The 25,131-nt window shown below is 34.1% G+C and overlaps 1 protein-coding gene across 9 annotated transcripts in view; it reads right to left on the reverse strand.

Moving 5' to 3' along the window:
• Window positions 1-2,440: 2,440 nt before the first annotated feature.
• LOC117105749 (SH3 domain-binding protein 2-like) overlaps window positions 2,441-25,131 on the reverse strand; it is a 48,181-nt gene continuing 25,490 nt past the window's right edge. For 4 of the 9 annotated variants that reach the window (XM_033247013.1, XM_033247012.1, XM_033247014.1 and 1 more), the window contains 13 exons: window positions 21,799-22,030; window positions 20,786-20,903; window positions 18,765-18,826; window positions 17,710-17,984; window positions 15,113-15,259; window positions 13,171-13,233; window positions 11,720-11,912; window positions 11,260-11,305; window positions 10,806-10,892; window positions 10,172-10,242; window positions 8,942-9,008; window positions 8,258-8,317; window positions 2,441-4,929 (listed from right to left, as the gene is read on the reverse strand). In XM_033247013.1, the coding sequence (XP_033102904.1) occupies window positions 4,804-4,929; window positions 8,258-8,317; window positions 8,942-9,008; window positions 10,172-10,242; window positions 10,806-10,892; window positions 11,260-11,305; window positions 11,720-11,912; window positions 13,171-13,233; window positions 15,113-15,259; window positions 17,710-17,984; window positions 18,765-18,826; window positions 20,786-20,903; window positions 21,799-22,030 (1,547 nt within the window). In that variant the 3' untranslated portion in view covers window positions 2,441-4,803. Of the gene's footprint in view, window positions 4,930-8,257; window positions 8,318-8,941; window positions 9,009-10,171; window positions 10,243-10,805; window positions 10,893-11,259; window positions 11,306-11,719; window positions 11,913-13,170; window positions 13,234-15,112; window positions 15,260-16,826; window positions 16,905-17,709; window positions 17,985-18,764; window positions 18,827-20,785; window positions 20,904-21,798; window positions 22,031-25,131 lie in introns of all 9 variants that reach the window. The other 5 variants (XM_033247016.1, XM_033247015.1, XM_033247019.1 and 2 more) reach the window with 5 other exon arrangements.

The following is a 25,131-nucleotide window of genomic DNA, read 5'->3' on the forward strand; positions in this document are numbered from 1 at the left end:
TTATATCCATCCACATCTGTAAGACTTCCAGTGTCACTGTCTCCTCAATTTTTCATATGATTGGCATACAGTAGACTTTCAGTCTCACTGTCTCCTCAATATAGCAGTTTTTAATGCAAAAGCAACTTGGGAGGTTTTAATCTGGATGAGAATACCTAAAAAAATCACGTTAATCAACCCATTTGTCTCAGGCAGTTCACGTATGGTTTGATTTTATGTGTTGGGGTTGACGGTAAAATCCTAGATTCCATACAATCGCTACACGCTATCGCCGACCGTTTTAGGTGATGTTTGGTCGGTCGAATCGGGAGCCTTCCCGATAGCGTCGGAGACTGCTACGCAGTGCAAGAATTGCGCTGAAAACACTGTAGCGACAGTGTAGCGATTTTATGGAAACCAGGCTTAAGTTAACATTGATGGATCGTGAATCATTATTTGTTTGTTTTATTTGTTTGTTAATACAAGCGAGAAGGCGCTACTGGTGTACTGGTAGTAATAAATGAACGAAAGGGGCGCTATATAGGCCTACAATAACAAGTCAATTTAGAAATTACCCTATCTTTCAGGATAAAGAGAGCCAGCGCCACTGTTGGAATCATATGACACCAGCTTTCCGGAAAAAAAGCAAACTAAAATAGTTGCATCCTAATATTGTGATGCTCTATAGCAAAAATTCCAAAACATATCAATTATAGGGGCGCCAGAGGTACGGCAAAGCTGAAGACACACATCTCCTTTGGAGCATTGGGAATTATAAGACTTACAGCCACTTCTAATGGAATTAAACAGCCCAATAAACAAATTTAAAAAGCCTACACCAGATACTTGAGCCTAACGGGTTTAGACATGTGGGCAACATCTTGCTGCACTTTACAACCATGTCGAATTTATAATACCTGTCTCTTATACACATCTAGATGTGTATAAGAGACAGTATATATATACATATATAAAACCAGTAGAATATCTATTAAGGAACCACCCCGCAGCAGGTGGTAACATCACAGGGAAGTATTTCCACGTCATTATTTAGCCAATGAAACGCGTAACAGCTTAATGTAACCATAGAGAAAATATTCTATTTTCTCTATGATGTAACAGTACGGTACTATATGTCAAAAGGAATGACATAATACCAATCAGAAAATAATAAGAGAAACATTCAATTTAATTATGTTTTAAAGTGTGTATTTGTGTGATGCAAAATAAATACAGTAAATCAAAGATCAAAACACGATACCGATTCTAACATGTTTGTATATTACAATTTCCTGACGACACCAAATGTACAAAAATAAATGTCACACGATGTAGAAGTTACCGGTACCTTCCACAGTATATATACATACATATTTAAATATGATACAATTATGAACGTGTAGGCCCTAGGCCTGTACAAATACACATTCGATTACATACATCTGTTTTCCTATAAAATGCATTCCGTTTTTTCTTGATTATTTCAATTATTTAATTATGATAACTGTACTTGTTCTACAAGCATTGAGTTTCAGGCATATACAAGTTTACAGATCGTGTTTTCGTAGCACCTGAATTGCGCCTAATTTTTTTAGAAGATTCGTAAATTTGCTTAGGCTGTGTATAATCATAGAGAAAATATGAATGGTCGATACTTAGTGGTTGCTACAGAAACTGGATCTAATTAGCTAACTCTCGACCAATCAAACACCAGACGCCGTTATCGGTTAACAGTAGGCGAATCAAGAACCTTTAATTGAATCGCGCGACGATCAATCCACTTGGTCGCCACATTACGTCATTTTAGATATTTTCTATAAGATAGTAGTCTACTCGAGGTCGTTCTTCCATTGCATCTCAATTAACGGTTAACAAATTATCCACTAATTGATTATCCTGCCTTGTATAAATAATTAACAATACTATTTAATTGGGGTGCTACAAAAACAAGGGTATTGTTTGGACCCGACTATAATTAGTAATGTAACTGAATAGACTCTATCATATAAAATAGTAAACGAACAAATATTTTTATAATAATGACAATATATTAGTGTCAACACCAAATTAAAAACGATATTAGTTATACAATAACAATATGTTAAAATGAAAAACGGAAGGTGTAACCTTGTAATACATATACTGAAGTATAGACTAAGGTTAAATAAATTACCATGTATTGCAGTACTTTGTTATAAAGTAAAGAAAAACAGGTTTAATAAGCATAATTATACAAATACCATTCAAGTGGGCTTAGTAATGTGTTGCTAATATATCAAATATTTTTGTTAACCTAAACACTTATAAAATATGATTTTTTTTAAAATCACTGTCATCATCATTGCCATCATCCTCATCATACCATTCATTGTCACTAACACAGCACAATTGATCGGTTCCTGAATTTTGTTATCGCTTTCGGGAGTCTCTTTCGTAAGCACGCTAGAATCAGAGATTCAAATTAAACTTTGTCCTGTAATTTATTTCTTATTTATAACAGGTTGAATTTATAATACTGTACCCGATTTTATCATCATCAACATCATACTAAATATTTTTGTATCGCGTTATTAATAGTCTTAAGTGCAGCATTAGTAAGTACATTATAAGTTAATATATCCTTTAGTAAAAATTACAATCATTAATTATCATCAACATAGTTTTTACCAAACAAATACAATCGACAACTGCAAAACAAGGCACAGTGGTAAAGATAGGGGAAGCCAGAGGCGAAGTTTCTTTATCTATTTTTGCATTGGGAATCGATTTTGAGTAATTGGGATATTTATTTTTGTTTAAAAAAAATAACATTTAAGTCAAAAATGGTAAAGGGGGAGTGCCTTATTTTTTATGAATCTTCGAAGCCTGCAAAGGACATAAAGCTTTTTTTTTTCCACTAAGCGAATTTATTCGCGAGAACCAGAAGCGTCGGGTCGCTTCCTGAGCTCAGATTGGTTGCGCATTTTTTCGCTTCGCAAAAAGTAGAAAAGGTTCAACCCACTGATTTTGCTGAAAAAATAGATAGAAGTGATAGAAATTTGAATGCACATGCGCATAAACTGACGCTTTCGATTTGCGCGAATAAATTCGCCTTGGGGGAAACAGGCTTAAGGGAACCTAAGCTTCTGGACTATCACCTAATCACACATCACCCTCATAACCTCACTCACATACACACATACATATAAGTCATAACTACTGCCTTTTACCCTTTTATATTTTTGTGATGATAAAACAACTATCGAATCCCAAAATCTTTTGCTCAGTTTATCAAGGCTAACAAAAACACATACTTCAATACTTAATAAAATCAACACATCTCTTTAAGCATGAATCACAGCATTAAAAAGGCAAGGTCACATGGTCTATTTAAAATAGTCACATGAAAGTAGTCACATGACCAATTGGCAAAAGTCACATGATCAACATGATCAATTGGCAAGTGTCACAAGATCAATTAGCAAGTCACATGATCAATTGGCAAGAGGCACATGATCAGATAGCAAGAGTCACAAGATGGAGTGACATCAGTCATTTAGAATATATTATATAGTAGCCTAATTTGAATTGTTTCGTTCAATCAAAAAAGCGCTCGGCGCTACTAATAGGCCTATGTAACACGGTTACATTATCTCAATTCAATTGCTAAGCACAAAGAGGTGATGCAGCATAAAATGAAGATTATTAAACTCTGTCCCAACTATTAAATTTTACTTGAAAAAAACATGTTACATGTCTAAATATGGTCATGATGACATCACATCATGACCATATATAGGCACATCATGCCTATATATGGTCATGGACATCACATGAGAATGGAACAGATTTTTGTCAAATAAAATTTGATAGTCTTAACAGGGCATTAGACAGTTTACAATCTTGTAATAAATAATGGCTATGTTCATGCAGGCCAGCTGACGGTTAGCAGGATCCGGATAAACAACAAACGTGCACACCCTTGCATTCATACAAGAATATCTTTGATCCAGATATCAAAAAAGATGATGGTAGGATCAATGGCCAATAGGAAACTGGAAATGTATACATGTGATTGGTTAATAATAGAAACTTGCTAGCCGATAGCGCTTGGTAACCGTTAGTGTATCTGGATCCTGGTAATGCTTAGCACTAACCAATCGGCCGTTCTCATATTAGTGCTAACGGTTAGATCCGGATACTAGGGCTCTAGTGTGAACCTGACCAATAAAATGTGAATGCAGCTTGTGGTGTAGCACTGAGCTTGTCAGTTGTATGCTATTGCAGGTATCCCATGTGACAGCAACTCTCTCCCTAATGGCAACGCATGCCACTTTACCATATCTTTGAATACAGATATGCGAATAAATCTTAAGAGACTATTTGAATATCCATTAGTCACAAGAAGTATGACCAGTAATTATGCAGAGTCTTTTGAATATTCACAAGTGCTACATTCAATGATTAAGCAGTATCTTTTGAATATTCATAAGCAATATGTCCAATAATAAAGCAGTATCTTATGCATATTCATAAACACTATGTCCAATAATTAAGCAGTGTCTTTGGATATTCAAAGTACTATGTCCAATGATTAAGCAGTGTCTTTTGAATATTCAATGTACTATGTCCAATAATTAAGCAGTCTTTTGAATATTAATAAGTACTACGTCCAATAATTAAGCAGTGACTTTTGATTATTCATAGTAAAACTGCTAATTATACATGGTCTGTGGAATATTCATAAAAACCAATAATTACATCATTTCCTCTAACCCAATACTCATTAGTGGCATGACTACTATAATCATACAAAGGGCTTATGAATATTTATGAGTATGCTAATTAGACAGGGCCTGGATATGGTACTATCAATACAGAGTTCTCAGATGTTGGGAGGAAGTGACTGTGAAAATGTTCAAGAAGCTCTCCCATAGTGGGCAACAAAAGCCTGCCATCTAGAGAAAAAGTCTGCAAAACAATAACAAAAAATAGAATTAAGTTTAATTAACATTTGTAGAAAAATAAAGATGCAAATGTACTTCATATATTACATAGGCCTATACCATATAGTACCTCTTTATTTCATAGCAACATAATTTGTTTTCTCTAAATTGTGACACTTTATTGAAATACAGATCTCCCTCCAATTAAAGACCAATTTTGGGACTGATGTCTACATAGTCATGTTAGCAGGTTTGGTCTCACATTAGAATAAAGGTAAAAGACATTTGTTCATTTGGGAGCACAGAAAAGTAGCTTTTAATTGGAGGTGGTCTTTAATTAGAGGATGACCTGTATTTAATCAATTTGGCTACTTGACCATCTTAGCAATGTATTTGGTATATCCAGGATATTAGATGACAAAGAAATACCTACTCTTTATAGAATCACATATCATTTTTATAATTTTTAAAAAAGTCACAAAGGCCTACAATTAGGTAAAGGACAATGTAAAATTGTGTCAATACATTTTTACTGATGGTCTATTTTTTTCAACTTTTGGAATGTGCCTTAAATAAAATGACTGATTGATAATAGTCAGACAATTTTCTAAAAATGCCTAATTATTTATATTTTTGTAAATTGGAATTACCTATACCCCTACCCATATACTACCCATACCCCTAGGCATTATTTTCACACCCCGAGCCCCTTGATTGGTTGTTACACCACTGCTTGATAGACTTACAATAATGACTACAATTGTTATAGATACTTAACTTAATGAATAAAAAGAAATAAACAGATTTAAAATATACTTATATATTTGAAAATTATGACATTAGTTTTGATATAGTTTGCTTTGCTAAACATTAAGTTGATAAATTTTTTCACTATTTGTTAAACATTTGTACTTTTCATGCATGACTAAAAATTAATGATAATGAGGGCAACATATGATGATTATTAAACTGTATGTTTATTTGCTTATTTAAAAGGTTCAGATGATAACTGTAAATAGGATAAAATAAGATGGTGATGACGATTAAAATTAAATGAAGACAATGACAATAATTATAATTTTAGGATATGAATTTGCATCAGGAAATATCATTCGGACGCAAGCTCAGTAGTCTACTGGTTATGTCGCTAGGCTAGTTATCTGGAGGACGTGGGTTCAATTCCCACTCGAATCACAAATTTTTTTTTATAAAGTATTGCAAATTTTGTCTGCAAGTATTTGGGAACATACAGAGTATTCGGTATGATAAAACTTCAGTTACGGCAAAAACATCACTCCTATGACATTTTTCTTGACACAAACTCACATCCTAATAGCATTTGCAGTTAGCTAGCCTAGCGGTTATGGCGCCAGTCTAGTTATCTGGTGGTCGTGGGTTCAATTCCCACTCGAATCACAAATTTTTTAAAAAAGTATTTAGGAATGAGTATTCAGTATGATAATATGTCAGGTAGCACAAAACATCACTACAATAATTATAATGATGAGTTGATGAAGATTATCATGTAATGATGATGATTACAATAATAATGTTAATATTATGTTAAAGATAACTATGTTAAGCAAAAAACAGTTTCTTTTTTTAAAATTAATAAATAATGTTAGGAATTACGGCTATCTACTAAAATAAAAAAAAACAAAACAATATGAATATACAATGTCTCATGTCGAATGAAAATTATAGAGAACATTTAAAAGTATATGCAAATTTAACCATAAGCATTGGCAAATTAAAGTGGCGTATCTAGGGGAAGGGCACGTGTGAGGATGGGGGAGGGGCACACAAAAAAAAAAGCATTCCCGTCAGTACCCCTCATTGAAAATATTTGAAGAAAGAAAATCATGCTCAAGTAGTTAACCTTATATTGCGAGCTAGCATCCCTCATTTAATCAGTAGGGACCTTTCGATTGCACGACGACAGTAGGATGTAAAGACATCACTGAAAGTCATCTGCACATGTGAGAATGATATGTTCTCCTTGTCGCATGGATTCTAGGTTGCAATTTGGCCAAATCTACGTATACAGAGAACGTAGCACGCCCGGAAGGACAGTCACTCATAAGTGATTCCGTTCTAGCGTCGTGTCGTCGTGCAAATCGAAAGCTCACTATTGAGGCTTTCACTTGGCCTTCGCGCACCACCATCATTCCCAATTTCAGGGCTCCTAGATACGCCACCGGCCAACTATCATCATGCATGGCTATAACAGCAGCCATACCTACCCTAATAACCACCAGCAGAGGGCAGCAGTCAATCATGGAAGGGTTTAGTAAGCACACGCTCTGTATTGGGCAAACTTTGCGATGAATAGTGTTCTAATAGGTCATTCATGTTATTAAAAACTGGCGACTTGTCAAGTGAGAAATTATCAATCTGTCGAAATGGAATAGGATGAAATCTAGACATTTAAAGCAGACACAGTTCTACCAAAATATAAAGTATAAAGAGCAAAAGAATATTCTACTAAATATGTACGGTAGGTTAACACAGCAACTAACCTGCAGAAAAGAAAAGAGATTAGGTACCCTATTGCATACCAAGTAACAAAAATGAACACACTATATACTAGCTTGGTTTATTTGTATTTTTTGTTAAAGAGCCAATCCACATCAGAGTAGTTATTATAGATAAATGGTACTTTACAAGTACGTATGTATTATTGGACATAGAGAAATAGCATTTCCCATTGTACATATTGGTTGCAATTAAGTTAATTTGCATAATTTGAAAATGAATTTTTTTTTTACAGTGTGCAAACTGCTATAATTGCACACAGCATACAGTAAAACCTATCACCAAAACCACCACCAAATGGCTACATAATACAAATGTTCCAGGGGCAGTCGTATCGAATGAGTTGAATGGCCGAGCGGTTAGCAGGGGCGCCGCAAGCTATAGCCAAAATTTTGGCACTGGTTCGAACGGCACACTCGCCTATGGTTCTGGTGGTGGAACAAGTATTCTCGGATAACGACTATGAACCGTAGTCCTAGTGTATACAATGGCTCGTATGCACTATAAAGAACCCAGTACATCCTTTGAGATGAGTAGGGGGATACCCCGGTGTACCGGAAAAGACAGCCCCTTTAGTGGACGACGAGAGTTGCTGGTACCGGGTTACCTGGTAGCACAGACACGAAGGGACCCTTAGGAGTGAAGAAAGTCATTGATCGAGTTCCTAGTCCACATATCAAGCGCCCTGAGCATCTTACATTAGATGGATATGTGCACTACTGTATATAAAACTACACTATTATTATTATTGAAGAGACCACTAAGCCCAAAATATAAATGAAAGTATAAGTTTAAGTATTACATCTCTGTATACTTACCCCATCTCCAAATACTTTATAATGTTTACATTTTTCGTTTCCATGATAAACCATTAGTACCTGCAGGGAAAACAGATATCATTAATTTAAGGATGGTAAAGAACTATATCTATCCTATGGAATTTTCTGACGAAAAACATCAAAATAATAAAAAAAAAAATTACAAATATTATACATTACAGAAAGCTAAAGTTATCAGGAGCTGAAGCAGCAAATGTGTACCAGGACATGCCCTCCTCCCCAAATAAATCCTTCCCCCTCTAAATATAGCTTGGCAACCCCCCCCCCCCCCCCCATTGGCCGCATTGGAAAATTGGCTGTGCAAATAATTAAAATTCACCTCATATTTTATTTTACCAGCTAATTCCCCTCATTTATCATTGAGCCCCCATCTTAACCTTTGTGCCCCCAATCCGCCCCTGCCCATGTTAATTCTCCTAGACGTCATCACTGCATTGAAGGCATTATAGAGCGTAGGAACAAAAGAGAAAGACAGGGGACTTTCGGTACCATAAAAAAAATGAATGGATGAATATAGCTACGGAAAGGCGAAGAGGGCGTGTGGCAGGAAAGTTGGAACACAGAAGATGGTCGACGATTAAGCTGCTGGATAGAACGATATAGTAACAAAAGTAAATATTCAGAAAGAAGAGAAGCTAAAAAGATATACAAAAGGATAAATACCTTCTGACCAGCTTGAGCACTGTTTCTTACAAGATACATTCCTTCAACCTTGGGTTTTTTCAGCATCCTACAAAATATTTATAATAATTGTTACCATTATGAGTGATGAAAATTTCTTGAGTAAATCTTCAATGATGTTAAATTAATTGTGATATCCCTCCTGATAACACAATGAATTACTAATTAAAGTCATTTTAATTATTAATTAATATCTTAATATGAATGATGTTTGCCCTACCTGACGTGTTATCGTACTGAATGCTCAGTACATTCCCAAATACTTGAGAAAAAAATCTCGCAAGTGATTTGGGTGGGAATTGAACCCACGACCTCCAGATAACTAGCATGGTGTCTTAACCACTCAACCACTGAGCTTGCACTTGGTGGTTTGTGATGAATCCGATACCCCAGTAACAGAGGGTACTGCAATACTATTCCGATGACGTTTTTTGTCAGGAGAAATAATAATATGAATGATGTTTGCCCTACCTAATGTGTTATATTGCTGAAGACCATCGAAATAGCATTGCACTTCTCAATCAACATTATAGGCCTACACATGTACATGTCATGAAAAAAAAAATTCTGTCATAGGAATTGAACCCAGGACCCAAGGATTGGAAGGCAAGCATCTTAACCACCGAGCTATTCATGTTAGCGCATAGTTATAATAAGAATACTAGAATGCTAACTGCAATGTATTCGATGTTCGAATTACGCAGACCTATGTGTGTGTGTGTGTGTACCATCCAAGCTGGCTGTCTTAACTGCAGCCAATCAAAATTTGCCTAAGCATCATTGTTGTCAATAGCATCCTCAATTTACACATGAATGTTGAGTACAACCAAGTTACCCGTATGAGTGTAATGTATGCAATTTTAATTTTCATTCCTTGGTACTTTATTTTTAAATCAGATACTCCACATGGCCTCTTTTTGTCTACGATAGTTTAATAATTTGTTACCATTAATAATAATAATGATTACTGAAATAATAGTTAGTCAGATGGCTTATTTATGGTTATAATAAATATACCAAGCCTGAAGGTGGCACGTTTCTATGGTGGCCATCTTGGATGGTACACATACATAACTCTGCATTGCTTCATCGCCTTGTCAGCACTCAAGTTGTTTAATAGCTCTATGTGTTAGCCACAAATCATTATAATAAATGTTGCATATAAAAAATTATTTGTTTGTGCTCAACACATCAAAAGTGAATTTGACATACTCCTCTGCCTTGACTTTGTCACTGGATTCAAATATAGCCGAGTCTGGTAATAAATCCTTAATGGCTCCAACCTGTCAATAAAAAAAACCAAAAATTAACTGATTAGTTAATCAAATAATTAAATTGTTAATTAATAAAAACAATAATCACTATTTATCAAATGGTCATGAGTTAGTTGATACATTATTTTTTCATCACTGTCAATGTTGGGCAGCCAGAGCCATCATCGTCATTTTTATTACCGTTGTCGTCATCGTCATCACCACCACCACCACCACCACCACTGACTTCGTCATCATCATTGTTACTTATAGTGCAAACTATTTTGTTTATCAATTATCAAACTTGGTATAGATAAAAATCTCTATTGAAGATATATAAAGTCTACACTATCAACATAACACTATCAAAAACTGTTGTATGACCATATATTGTCATGATGTGCCTATATATGTTCATGATGTGATGTCATCATGACTATATTTAGGCATGTCAGATTTACGCCAAATAAAATCTGATAGTCTTCACAGATGATAAATTGTTTTTTTAGGAAAACTGTACTGTCCCTATCAGGATTTGAACCCAGGACCCTTTTGATTTTGAACTGATGAAAAATCTATGATAATATTCTCACCTTATTGTATGATACTTTATTAATGACTGGTTTTGGTAATATCTGAGGTTTTTTTGGTGGGGGAAGTGGCTTCTTGGTTAATGGTTGCTAGAGACAAAAATACATATAATTAATTGCAAGATTGTTAAACCCATTCATTATTATTAAAAAAAATGTATTAACAAAATATGCCTAAAACCATATTCACACAAGAAAAAATGTTACATTTGCCCTGTGCTAGAAAATCTGTGTGAATGTGAATCGGTGTAGGATTAGCATTGTCCCCTGTAATATCCATGTAAGAATAAGACATCGCAGAGGCCTGTAAAATTCCCATGATATTTAGGATCTGTAAGCGTGCGTCCCGTGTAACATTTTGTCTCGTGTGAACCATGAATCAGCTTCTAGTCGAGGAAAGTGTTACATGCACCCACAAGGAAAAAAAGGAACGGAAAGTCGAGGAAAGTGTATTTACCGTTTCCTCGTGCTTGACACGGAAACTGTTCCCATCCGGTCTTCGCCTTCAAGCAAAACAAATTTGAGATTAAAAACACAGAACCATTAATTAACATTAACAAAGGTAGCATTAAGGTTGCGGGTTACAATTTATAATTAGCAGATATAGCATTGTTGCGGACCTTTGCAGACCTCAAGGTGTTTGAATGTACTGTACGTTGGATGTAAACTTTATGATTTCTTATAAAAGCTAATTTACTGTACTTTATAAAACATTTTGTAAAATTTTCCAGGGAATGACTGAAAAAAAAAATTCTTTAAGTGCCTTCACTGACAGTATGACTATTATTTTTGATTCCAAAAATTTCAGAAAATGAGATTAAGATCAAACAAAGAAATTTATTCCAATGAGCTTTTTTATCTCAATACCAAGATGACAAGAAAAGATGTAGGCCTATGCATGATTGTGGAATACTTACCGCAGTCCATGGACAGATATTGAGTTCTCGTCATCAGCACTCTTCCGCCGTGGAGGTTCTGGTCTCTGTGGCACTACCCTTGATGTTACTTGTGCTGAATTTCCTCGATGCGGTGGATGGGGTGATGAGGAGGGCAACAGATAATCTGGAACATTGTCATCTTCCTCATCATCATTATCATCACTATCAAGAGCTAAAAAATTACAATAGAATTCAATTATTACACTTATTTATTTTCATTTCATTTGCATTCCAACAGCAAAGTAACCGGTCAATTGAAGGTTGGAACTAAGCTTTAAAAACCAAGTCTCTGTATGAGGTTTGGAGTTTTTATTAGTCATAAGAAAAAATCCTGTCATCACAGGAATTGAACACAGGACTCTGGGATTAGAAGGCAAGCACCTTAACCACTAAGCCATACAAACCAAATCAAATCATTGCACCCTTTGAATTTACATTATTAGGACACAATTTAAAAAAATTTTAAAACAATAATGTTAATATACTACTAAAATAAACTGTGGAATGAAATTAGTTGACAGAACAAAATAACCAATAACCTACAAAATGAGGAAATCCTGTTAGTTTTAACCAACAGATGCAATGATAATGTTTAATTAACATAGAACGTTCCTCCAAATAAAGAACGGGCGGCCATGATTAAAAGTTTCGATGACCCAAAAGGTCGACACGTAGAATCATGGTCTCCCTCTCTTTATTCAGAGTAACGTTCATTCTATATTAGTTTTAAAATCACAAAGAAAAAAGAATTAAACAGGAATCATTACGTGATCGATAAATCTCTGTTATAACATGCAGTCACTTAGTTATTCAGTGTATTAACAAGGTGCAATCAAATGTATCTCATAGTTAATTATCTGCTATGATGTATGAAATGTTCAGTATCACCATCAATGCTTTTGTTTATGGGGCTGGAAAACAAAAAATTCTAATAACCTTAACACTCTGCCTGCCAAACACGGAGAGATCTCCATGTTTCAGGTTTTTTTACGGAATCAGAGAGATGGGGTAATTACCGACATGTAGCAACAATTTGAACACTACATTCAGTCTGGACCGTATGTATTTCACTATTGGTTTGTTTACGTTAGCGTAGAGCGGTATTGAAATTACTTTCACGAAATCGCGATTATCTTAGCTTCGTTGTGCGAAATTGCGTAAAAATCTTCAAAAGTGAGTCGTTTTCATTTTACGGGTCACAGATTGTGATTAAAATAAAGTGTTTGGTACCATTGTAAAGTTAAAATGAGTAGTTCATGTAGTATTCACTACATTTCAATCTGATCATATACGCACTCTCAACGAGCTTCAGAAAAGTTTTAAAATTTTCTAAAAAGTCTGGTGGTGCCAGATACTGTTTTATCAAACCCCTGGCAGTCAGAGTGTTAAACAATGAAATTTTAGCATAGTAGAAAAGTCCAAAAACTCACATGGAAGTCTGAATCCAAAAGGGGGAACTCTATGTGACGATGATGAACTGTTTCTCAAAGGGACTAAAAAAAATAGGGGATGATGTTAGTTGAAAACATAATGAAAGTACAATGCGCCCTCCAATTTAAGACCACTTTGGGAACTGAATTATGGGGTGGTCTTGGGGTTTGGTTTACATTTAGAAGGTTAGCTTTGTGTTAATAGATTGATGATTGTTATTTGGTTCTTCGGAAAAGTGATCTTGAATTAGAGGGGTCTCAAATTGGAGGATGCATTGTATACAATTATGGGCAGCAGATTAGGAATATAGGATTCTGGTCTGTTCCCACATTTAGGATACAACAGGGTTCGAATTTCCTCAAACGTTCCATCAGCAAATAGTTGCTTTGGGCTATGGCTTTACTCCAGCAATTTATTCTCCTTGCAACAAGCTTCATAAATTGTTTTAAGAATAGGCCTATTCTATAAATGTAAGTGTATAATCCATTGCTGGGTCAGGTGACTCAGTAATGAAAGGCACTTTCGCCAGCAATTGTGGGGAAATTCGAACTGCCAGGTTATATAAATATTAAATATAATATGAAAAGACCTTGTGTTCTTATTCTCCCTATTTTTAGAATTTTTCCTCCTCCTCCATTGAACCTGCACTTGCATAATCAGATTCAGCTAAAGTGTCTATCTAATGAGGTAAAACAACTTCTACAGGTATGGATTAAATAGGGGAAGGGGGGATTTTAACAAAAAATAAATTTTCAATTTCATAAATGATCATCTTTCAATATACTTTGCACAGACATGTAGAATTAGCTGTAATGTTGCTCTCACAAGGCTGTCAGAAAAGCTAATCAAGAATGGTAGGCTTTGACAGTGACGTGGACTGGTGAGGGGTGTTAAGGTGAAGTGTGAGGCTCGATGATTAGGTGATGGGATGTTAGCTCGCAAAATAAGGTGATTTAAGATAATATTTAACTACTAGAGCATGATTTTTAGGGCGACTGGGGAATGGCGCAAGTATCTTTTTGGGGGTGGGGGCGTGCACCCCCGCACATCCCTGCACACCCCCATATACATCAATGGCTTTGAGATTGGTAAGCAAGAAAATAAGTGATGGTGAACATAGAAGTCAATACTACACAGTACAAAAACATTGTATAAATATTTATTTTACTGAGTAATTTACATAATTATATACTGTACTGCAGTAAAGTAAAACATAAGTATTATATACTTTTTATAAATATTGTTAAGGAAATAGAATATAGTAGGAGATTAAAATGTTAGAATTGTTAGAATGAATAAGAAGTAATTTAAGATGAATAAACAAATATACCTCTCTACTGTAACATGTTATTTAAATATATATTCTGAAATCACACTGGCATATTTTCTCTTCACTATTTTTTGCCACCTTCTCAAGAATGTCATGAATTATATTTTAAAATTGGAAATTTTTGGAAATATCAATTATAAATCTATTTTATTTATTAATGTATAATAAATTTGTAGTTTAAAAAAATTATTCAATATTGGACAAACGCTTTTACTTATCAGCAACATGCATCACTGCATCTGTTTCATATATCCTGTTATTGGTTGTGGTTTTTAAATAAAATAAAAATTTAAAAAAAATTTTAAAACCGCTTACATGAGAGCGAATATAACTCTAGCATTAAAAAGCCATGCAAACATGAAGAAAGAGCAAAATATATTGTCTTTTGTAAATTCATTGATTATTTAATCAAACGTTACACACCCAAAGCAACATGCATCCGTTCCAGCACTTCTAAAACAATCGTCCAAAACAGAGCATGCTCAGTGATCACATTTTCGAATGTGAACGCAAAAACCAAATAAATGAAGCATGGCAATGAGTGAACAGAATGCAAACATCACATTTTTTTTTTCGTTCTGCATTCAACATGCTTTTCGTGCTTGACTCACTCTGTGGGGCGGGGGGAATATGTCTCTTTAGCCGGGGTGAGAAAAATACCATTCCTCGCTTTGAGCGAAATCGTTTCAAGGGTTCTTCTGAATTGAGGGAGCTATTGACATACGGGGTGATTGTGTCGGATCTTCCACGGGAGAAATCTTGTTTGAAAAAACAAAGTGATATTTTGCTAGAATTATAAATGCAAATAAGTGTCAATTACAGTAGTATTCCATAGAAACTTCATTCCTGTGAATCCTCCATTAGTTATTAATTTCACCAATACACCAAGATTCGAGAGTTAAGTAATTAACTAATTACCTAGACAAGTTTCTGTTGTGGTTTCTGGTAAAACCCCTAAAAACTCCATAGCGCAAGCATTTAAAGAGAGTTTCAGCTACAGTGCTTAACTGTGTTTACATAATCTCTTAACATTTGTGACACTGAAGTACAGAAATAACGACACAACACAAATATAAGCATGTCGAATAATAGGCTAATTTTGAGAACATCCAAGATTTTTAATTATATATTTAAATTTTATATTATGATTATTTTTTTTATTGAGAATTTAATAAACAGACAGTAAAACAACACTATTTAAACAAAATTTTACATTCTTCATCATTACTATATAATTATAAATACCATTTAATTTTGTTTTGTATGAAATTGAAGTGTTTGTTATCTTGAAAAACAATGTAACATTGATTGGGTATCCAGAAAAAAAAACATTCTTAACTAAAGGATAAAGTTTGACGATACCAACTGATAATTTGCAAAATGTTTTACAATAAAAATGTAAACATACTGGTTTTACCCAAAAGAATATTTTTCTATTTAAATATGAAGACTGGTAAAATTTCAATTTTTAATGATAATTTAATCAATAATAAAAACAATGCTATTTAATTTACTCATCTGTCATGAATAGAATTAGCAGACTAGATTAATAGCCTAACTTTGAAATATCTTTTAATATAGTTTATTATTACTTTAGTATTATGATTTATTGTTTCTTACTAGCTTCTACAAAAAATAATTGGTCATCCATAGAAAATATTTTTCAAAATGTTTATTAATGACTTTTATTAATGAAATGATACAAAACATTGTTTGATAATTTATAGACAAAACCATTATTTAAATTATTATTTGTTATCTTTGTTGGTGTCACTGAATGCAAACTCTGAAAATGATAATTGCAAATCAGAATAATTAAATGAATAAAAGTATCAACCAAAATTGGAATTCAACCTTTGCAATAGAAGAAGTAGAAACCCATGGAATTATTCTTGGAAAAAGCTAAACATAATTCATACCAAGAACAATTTTATGATTAATGATACTGAAAGAAGTACACTTGATTTTGAAAGTAACAAATGTATATAAAAGCTCAAAAAATGAAAGAGGAGGAGGAAGTAAAACATCCTTCAGGTTAAATTATAGTCCTTTATCCTCACTATCAATTTTTATGTGAAAAATAAAAGTGATATGCCCAAATTTGGGTATAATATGACATCATCATACCCATATATGGGCACATCACACAAATTTGTCACATTGTATAGACGGAGTTTAATGTTAATTATTATTACAATTACATAAAAGAAAATTAATTCTACTATGAATACTTAAATGTGCAATTCTACCCTCTATAAAGCTTGTTTTTATGAAGCATGTTAGCCGAAAGTCTACCACTCAGAGATACGTAATGAACACTGTTACCTTTGGGTAAGCTTGTCCTATCAGGCTTGGGTCTTACTGGAAGAGGGGGTTGCCTCATTGCTTTATAAGGTAACTGGACTACACATCATGCAAGCAAGATATTTACAAGAGGTAAAAAAACAACGTGTGGTAAATATCAACAGTACTCGCTTAATTTTTTTAAAAAAAGGGAATCAAAAAGGAGATAAAATTTAGTTGATTATTTTACTGGACGTTTCCTTTAATTGGAGAGAAAGACAAATATCAACGATACTTACTTAACTTTGGCAAAGATGAAAAAACAAAGGAAATGAACGTAACATGTAAAATTTAGTTGTAATACGTTTAGATCATTTATTATATTATTTAACAGGAGATATTATCTTCAATTGAAAAGTAAAGAAAGAGAAATCCAACAAAGAATGAAGAACTTGGGACTGAATTAATTTACATATGTATATAAACAGTGGCAGATTCAAAGGGAGGGGGGGGGGTGCGAGCCAACCCGGGGCCCCCTAAATTTTTTCCAAAACTATAAAAAAAAAATGGAGAAAAAAATAATATTATAAGACAAATTGAAGTCTGAGTGTGCCATTTGTGGCCATCTACACGTGCCATAATCATAATTTTCTTTTCTCATCCCCTACCATGGTGGGGCTAAGGTGGGTGGACCCTCTATAGGTAAAAGTCCCTCCCAAAACCCCCTCTATTACGAATTCCTCAATCCACCACTGACAAAAGCCGTTGTCATCTCATCGTCTTTTTTAACTGATTACATATATGTAAATACATTTAGACACCCATATATGATAAAAATATGAAAAAATATTTGGGTGTTCCCAAAATAAACAACCTATTATTAATAAATTCTCTTTTAATATACCTATACATTTGGTAGTTTTACCTGGCTTTCTTGGTGTTCCGGAATCATGACTCTGCCATTCTGCCGGTGGTTGAGGTAACGGCCGGTCGCCAATGTCAGCAGGATGAAAGTCTACACATGATTCGGTATCATCGTACAATGGCAAAGGTTTCTCAATATCCTCGTATATCTCGTCCTGATAACTGCTGCCGCTAGAGACAGAATCGCTTCGGACAATACCACGCTCATCCAGCTCATTAACACGTGAAAACACTCGTTCATTCTTTCGTTTTATATCATCCAGTAGCTGTAATGATCTGAAATTGTGTGAAAAATGTGTGAATTTAAATTTAATAGAGAAGTATTAAAATGATGCGCAAAGGAATCACATTTGCATTCCACAGGGTGCCATAAACTTCTACCGGTAGAACACTGGGGAGCTTTTCTCAGTCGTCAAAACTGATGGTAGCCACTGTGTGTGCGCTGAACCATGGAGATCCGTTGGTCCCCGGTTCAATTCCTTGCACAGCTCTCCTGCTTATGTTTCAGCTGGAGACCGGGGCTGAAATGTTACGATAGCGCACCATCTTTCGGATGAGATATTTGAATCATTGGGCCATGTGCAATATGGCCATATGCACGTTACAGAAAGCAGTACACTCTAGGGGATTGTCTCCCGGTATACTGCCCACTTCACCACCAGAAGGACCCCACTGGAAGTAAGTCTTCTGTTTGGGTTATTAGCATTACAAAACAAAGCTGTACAAAGAGGTCAATTTGGGTCACCGACGGGTCATGAATAACACGGTATTGTGTTGCAGCTGAAAAGTGTACCACAAAACACACGTTTTCTGAACGCGAACCCTATAACGAATGCGTGTAAAAACACGCATTTTTAGAACGCATTCCTAACCGTGTTTTTGTTTTGTGGCCCGTTTCTACCGGGGAAAAACACATGTTTTTTCATAACTATTTAAAAACACATGTTTTTTTGCTCAGGAGAACCAGGCCCTAAGTGTCCATTAAGTGCATTTCATTCACAAGCTTTGATAATAAAATTGTGATCTTTAATACCAAAACTTATTCTGTTGAATTACCTGTTCTTGGCCGAGCCGTGTAATGCCTTCTCCATTGTAACTCTGATGTGTGCCATCCATAACTAAAAACAAATAGCAAATCATTTTTAGGTGGCATCACATTTTTGCTACTGAGACAGATGAATAAACATATTTTTAAACAAAGATTGAAAATATGAAAAAATTCATTTAAAACAAAATTATTCAATGGTAATTTGCTTTTCCCACTATAGTGAAAGAAGTCATTGTTTTTGTTTAGATTTTTTTTTCTCATTTCTTCAATCCTATTTCCCTATGTTTTCAAAAGTTATTTTTTCTTTACAGCTTGGTGATTTTTGTGTCTACTGCCCCCTCGGGGTGCAGTAGACACAATGTTGTCGTCTAGCAGTTAACCCTGTGAGATCAAGTAATCCAGTATGGAAGAATGATCTGGGAGTCATGAGCTAAAGATGAAAATGAAAAGCAACTCGATAAAAGACCTGTCTTACAGTAAGTTGTCAATTGAATTGACAACAACATAGAAAGCTACATACAGTAAGACCTGTCACAACAAAGTCACAACAGTAGCCAATAAAAAAACATGTAAAAGCAGTAGACACACGCTTCCGCTGGGAACCTATTTTTTCAATACAGTAGTACATTGAAGGCTTAGCAGAGACCATAATAATATTTTATTTGACATTACACTTTTACAACAGTGGCAGCACACAAGAAAGTGGCGCAGTCAAACTTAAACTAATGAACAAAGAGGAAAACAACAACTTAAAGCTAAACAAATGAAAGAACTTAACTTTAGAAAATACAATTTAGAGTTTAAATAAATCATAAACATCCCTCACCCTCCCAACTCAAATAATGTACATAATACACATTACGTGCATACAGTAAACGTACACCCCACCCATATTAGTAAGATTCTATTATGGATCTTTTTGCTCAGTCCCGCCCCTTGGAGATTGTTGCCAAGGTCCCACAAACGACAGTGTAAAAACATACACAAACATGTGCATTTTTCTAGGATGAGGTTTTGCCTAAATATAGAATACATTGTGCAGAGATTGCAGGACAGTCATGAATGAGTGAATTCAATCTACTGTAGGGTTGCATTGTCTGTAAACCTCCCTATAAAAGAAATGCTAAGTCATCCTAGAATAGGATCTAATCTGGATTTGCTATTACTATGCGACAGTAACAAGGATTACATAATCATTCATGTGTTAAAAAGAAAGTCTTTAGAAAATTTTAAAAATATACATGGTGATGGTATGGCACTTTTAGGTTCAACAAACTGAAAAGTAAAATTTAATAGAACAATTTATTGAACTGTTCAATAACTTTATCTATTCAGTGGTGCATTTAGAATTTCTGAAATGGGATTGGGGTATGGGGTGCAAAAGTAAAGTGGTTGATTGATGATTAAGTGAGGTGTGCTAGGTGATTTTTAAATCCTTAGTGTAATGTTTCTGCTTTGAAAATTACAAATGGGGTGGGGGAGCTTTTTTAAGTGGGGGGAGGGGGGAAGGAGGTTCAGCCTCTGTACACACCTAGATATGCCACTGATCATATTCTGTTTACTGTGACCTTAGAACTTAAAATTACTTTTACTCAGCTTCTGCTGGATAGCTTACAGTCATTACATCATTTTTTTGTTCAAAATATACAAAGAGTAGTTTTAACCTAGCATACAGTAAGACACTAGCGAACTAATTCAGCACAAGTTCAAACCCGTGATACAACAATTAATCAACCATTAACACTCTGATTTTGGACGATGAACGAATGAACAACGAATAAACTTGAGATTATATACGCGATTGTTGTTGTGAGTAAAAAGAAACAGGTTTTGGGATTGGAGATTGGAAGGGAATCTAATTATTACAGACTCTGTTTTTTCCAATAATTTTAAGTTTAATGACTTTCATACATTAAAATTTGTATTTGTACATTCCAATGTATAAGATTGAGTATTTGTTTTTAAACATATGTTTAAATGTATACATACATTTAAATGATGTATTACATTTTTCAGATATTGGACTTACTGTCATCTCACGTTCTGATGCTGCTCCAAAGAAATACGTCCTCATGTTGTGGTTTGGTCCCATTATCTTGAATGCATATCGCTGGTCTGTCGTCGCTGCCTCCTCAGCTCTCATCACACTATAAGTAAGAGAAATATATATACATATTTTATATTTTATAATTTTGTTACATAATATAGGATAGGATAAATACAAAATACAATAAATTTAATTTTTTTTTTTTATAACCAGAATTTATATAGAGCCTTTCACAATCCGCAGATTATACAAGACGCTGACATCATTATTTTCCGGTCCCTGGATACGGAGTTGGCAGACCTGCACATTGTGCAACTTTCTGTGCTCCCTGGGGAGTATCCCTGGTCATTGAACTATGATTCTTCATGTCTTTTAACACTGAATTTAAACATTGCGTATTGTATATATTTCGTGTTTTACTTATTTAATAATTTTCATTTTGATATACATATATATGATATACATACAAGTCAATAAATTGAATCTTGAATATTTTACCATAACCAGAAAGCAGGCAGTTATAGGGCTTGCCTTCTAATTCCATGGTCCTGGGTTAAAATTCTTTTAAAAGCCAGATTTTTTTTTCTCACAAATAAAAACTCCACACTTTAAGCTTCATTATTGTAAGTTTAGTCTCATTTTCATTGTGTATTAGTGTAATGACCAACCATTTTCAATGAAACAGACTATTTAATATGAACATAATCAAATTTAATGGCTTGTGTTAAAATGTTACTAATTCATGAGAAAACCATTTTCTTGCTCTAATTTTCAATTAAAAGTAATTACTTAAAAAATAAGCAATCTAATATTGAATAAAATTCTGTTTCTATTTTAGGTAGAAAAACAATACTTTTAAGGGCCTGTCCAGACTATCAAATTAGATTTGACAAAAAAATGTGATATGCCTAAATATGGTCATGATGACATCACAACATGACTATATATAGGCACGTCATGACTATATATGGGCAAAATAGATACTTAGACATTACCGATGATATCCCTTCAAACAAAAAGCTCCTTTCGGACGTTTACTCTTTTCCGATGCAAAGTAATACAACCAGTCCTTGTACAATATCACGTAGCGTAGTTGCCATTTTGGTATAAAAGGAAGTTTCAAGCTTTTAGGGATGGCTGACGTTATTTTATCTGTCTTTCGCTCAGAAGATCGCTTGTATAAAAATCCACTGAACTCAATGTCGCTGCCTAGCAGCTCTTCTGCACCTGCAAGTGAAATATAAGAATTTAAATAGTAAAAAAATTTATATTTACAATCTTATTTACAAGATTAATTCTTAATTCTATTTTATTTTATTTAAAAAAGTTATTTTATGTACATTGTGTTGTTTTACTGTTTATAATGCTTTGTGTTGTAGCATTTACAACCATTGACCAGTGTAATAATGTTAAGCGTGCCTAGATGTTCAGCAGACTAGTACACTGTGTCATTATTATTGTATTATTATTTATAAGGTGTTCTTTGTACTGTAGTAGCCTTAAGTACCGTGTACTTCAAAGTTGTACTTAAAAGTTATATAAGACTAATATACTGTACCATTATTATTATTTATTCCTTGTAGTTAGCTATAAGTATCATGTACTTAACAGTTATATAAGACTAACATTATACTGTACCATTGTTATTATTTATTGTATTATTGTTTATAAGGTGTTCCTTGTACTGTTGTAGCTGTAAGTATCAGTTATATAAGACTAATATACACTGTATCATTATTATTATTTATTCTATTACTATTTATAAAGTTGTTCCTTGTAGTACTCATAAAGTATCATTCTTATAGGCTTTTCAAATTGCTTTACAAGAGCAATTATTATATGAATGAAGATGGAATTCTACTTTCAGTTTCAAACAAACAATGAGGCATACTCATTAACAACAAGAGTATAAACCAAGTATATAAACTGTTAATTCTTAGTAATAAATTGCAACTATTTAAACATTTATTTCAATTATGATCAGTATCGTTGCATTGCTTCAGGGCCAAGCACAAAATATAGTAAAAAAATAATATTTATTACATTATGAACAGAGTTCAAAAGGTCAAAATGTAACAAAGAAACATTGAAACTAAACACAGTAATATTTAATATATTAATATGACTTATTTTAAATATGAAACAATTGAAGATATTTCAATGGTTCATTCATGTTTTCCATTCAACTATACCACACTTTAATAATAATAATAATAATAATAATAATAATAATAATAAAAATAATAATATAAATAAAAATAATAATATAAATAATAATAATAATAATAATAATAATAATAGTGTTGTATGTACAGTCGGTTTAAAGGGATCAAGAGTATAATATCGAGGTTGCCTTTTCTCAATTGCCATCATGAAGGTGATGCTACATTCTTACTACGTGCTCTGCGTACTCTACGCATTGCCGTTGTTTACTCCATCGCGTATAATTCATTAAGAGGCATTACCTTACAATAAACCAAACTAGGTTATCACGAATAATGTATTGAAAAATACAATCTAGAAGAATTCTTAAAAATTGAATGGAATTTTTTTTTTTCCTTTCCCAGAGTGTCAATGAAACTTACAACTAATCAGAACAAGGCCTGGAATATGCGCATCTTACAAGCATACGTGTTGTCCCAGATGCACATCTGTTTACATACATTTATGCTTTAATTTTTCTTAGACCTTTGCAACATTATCTAAGGGGTAGAGCTTAGAGGAAAGGTTTATTATCCATAGTAGCCATTGGTAGCATAATTATGCTTTTTGGCTTAATTTGGACCCCTGTAGCTTGTAGCATTAATGCTACGCATAATTTCATGAGAACGCAGCATAAATTAGAATTGACGCAAATTTCATTATGTAGAAGCATAATTTGGATTTAATTATGTAGAAGCATAATTTAGAATTTAAAATTGATGTAAATTTCAATATGTAGAAAAGGTCGGCACATCGATTGTGGCTTGGACTCCCAACTTTGAGGTCAGGGGTTCGTAACTCTCGCTGTGCAAGTCGCTTGTGTCCTTGGGCAAGGCATTTTATCTACGTTTGTCTCTCTCTACCCAGGAGTATAAATAGGTACCTGGTAAGAAGTTGTGGACATTGAATGTTCTAGTTTCGTGCGTTAAAGAAGTAGCGAAAGACTAAGTAATAACGCTCGCACCTTTGATCATTCAATTTGGAATTGGCGCATTATAAATAGTTCGGTATTATTATTATTACATTTAGAAAAATAAATAGCAAAAGAAGTCCGAGAGGGCCATTTCCGAGCATCTATTTTAAAAATTTTCTCACCTCACCTCTAGAAAGGCTATTAGGTAAGGGGGTGTGGCAACAAACGTGTTAAATCCAATTTTAGCCAAATACGCTATTTTGAACATAATAAGTACTGCATATCCAGCTGTCGTATATCAAGTACTAAATATTAGTTAAATCCACAGCAGTTGCGTATATATCCAGCATTTGAGGCGTACCATCGGTAGCATAATTTTACTCCAGCCAATGGCATAATTTCATTTGACCTTCTGGCCACACTGCCATTATTTCGAAGTCTTTGAATTGCTCATTTAAAAGAATTAAGTAAGTTATCAGCGTTGAATGAGACACAAATTGAAACCATTCATTCTGCTGATTTACAGATACCAATATAACTTTTTAAATTGATAGGTCAACGTGTGTCAACATATCTCTTGAGCATACCACTTAATGCATCGTACGACGGTCATACAACGATTGTAACACGGTTTCTTGTGAGCGCTAAACGACACAATGCTATCTGCCGATTGAAGTTGACAGTCTGAATTTGGATTGTAATAAAAAAATGATTAGTTGCGTGTGCGTTGTGGTGTCGCGTTTTTCATTGAACGTCCGGTCACCATCGGCCACAGTCAGTGCACAACTGTACTAAACATCATTAATTTTTTTTTATTTAAAAAAAAACATTATTCAATCGTTAACCAACATAGAAACCTTCACGAACTGGAATATGTTTTTGATTAAATTATTTTTATATTCGTCTATTCAATTAACTTTTAAATTCATTTTACAGTTTTTTATTTTGTGTGGTGGATCCAGGAATTTGAAATAGAGTGGGGGGGGGGGGCATCGAGACGACCACCCACAGATGGAGACTAGACTGAACCAACTCAGCACAAACATGGTTGAGGCTGAGGTAAGAAAACTTATGATTATTGTACCTTTATGGCTGGAAATGGCACTCTCAGAGGTAAAATTTGAATATAATTGTCTTTTTTTCTCCATTTTTAAAAATTTTGATCAATTGAAGGAGAGATCAGGCTGGCATATGTGCCCCCCTCCCACCCTTG

The sequence above is a fragment of the Anneissia japonica genome, unplaced genomic scaffold (assembly GCF_011630105.1).
Source record: "Anneissia japonica isolate Jap-2015-1 unplaced genomic scaffold, ASM1163010v1 scaffold287754_len4335492_cov202, whole genome shotgun sequence".
Lineage (NCBI taxonomy): Eukaryota > Metazoa > Echinodermata > Crinoidea > Comatulida > Comatulidae > Anneissia > Anneissia japonica.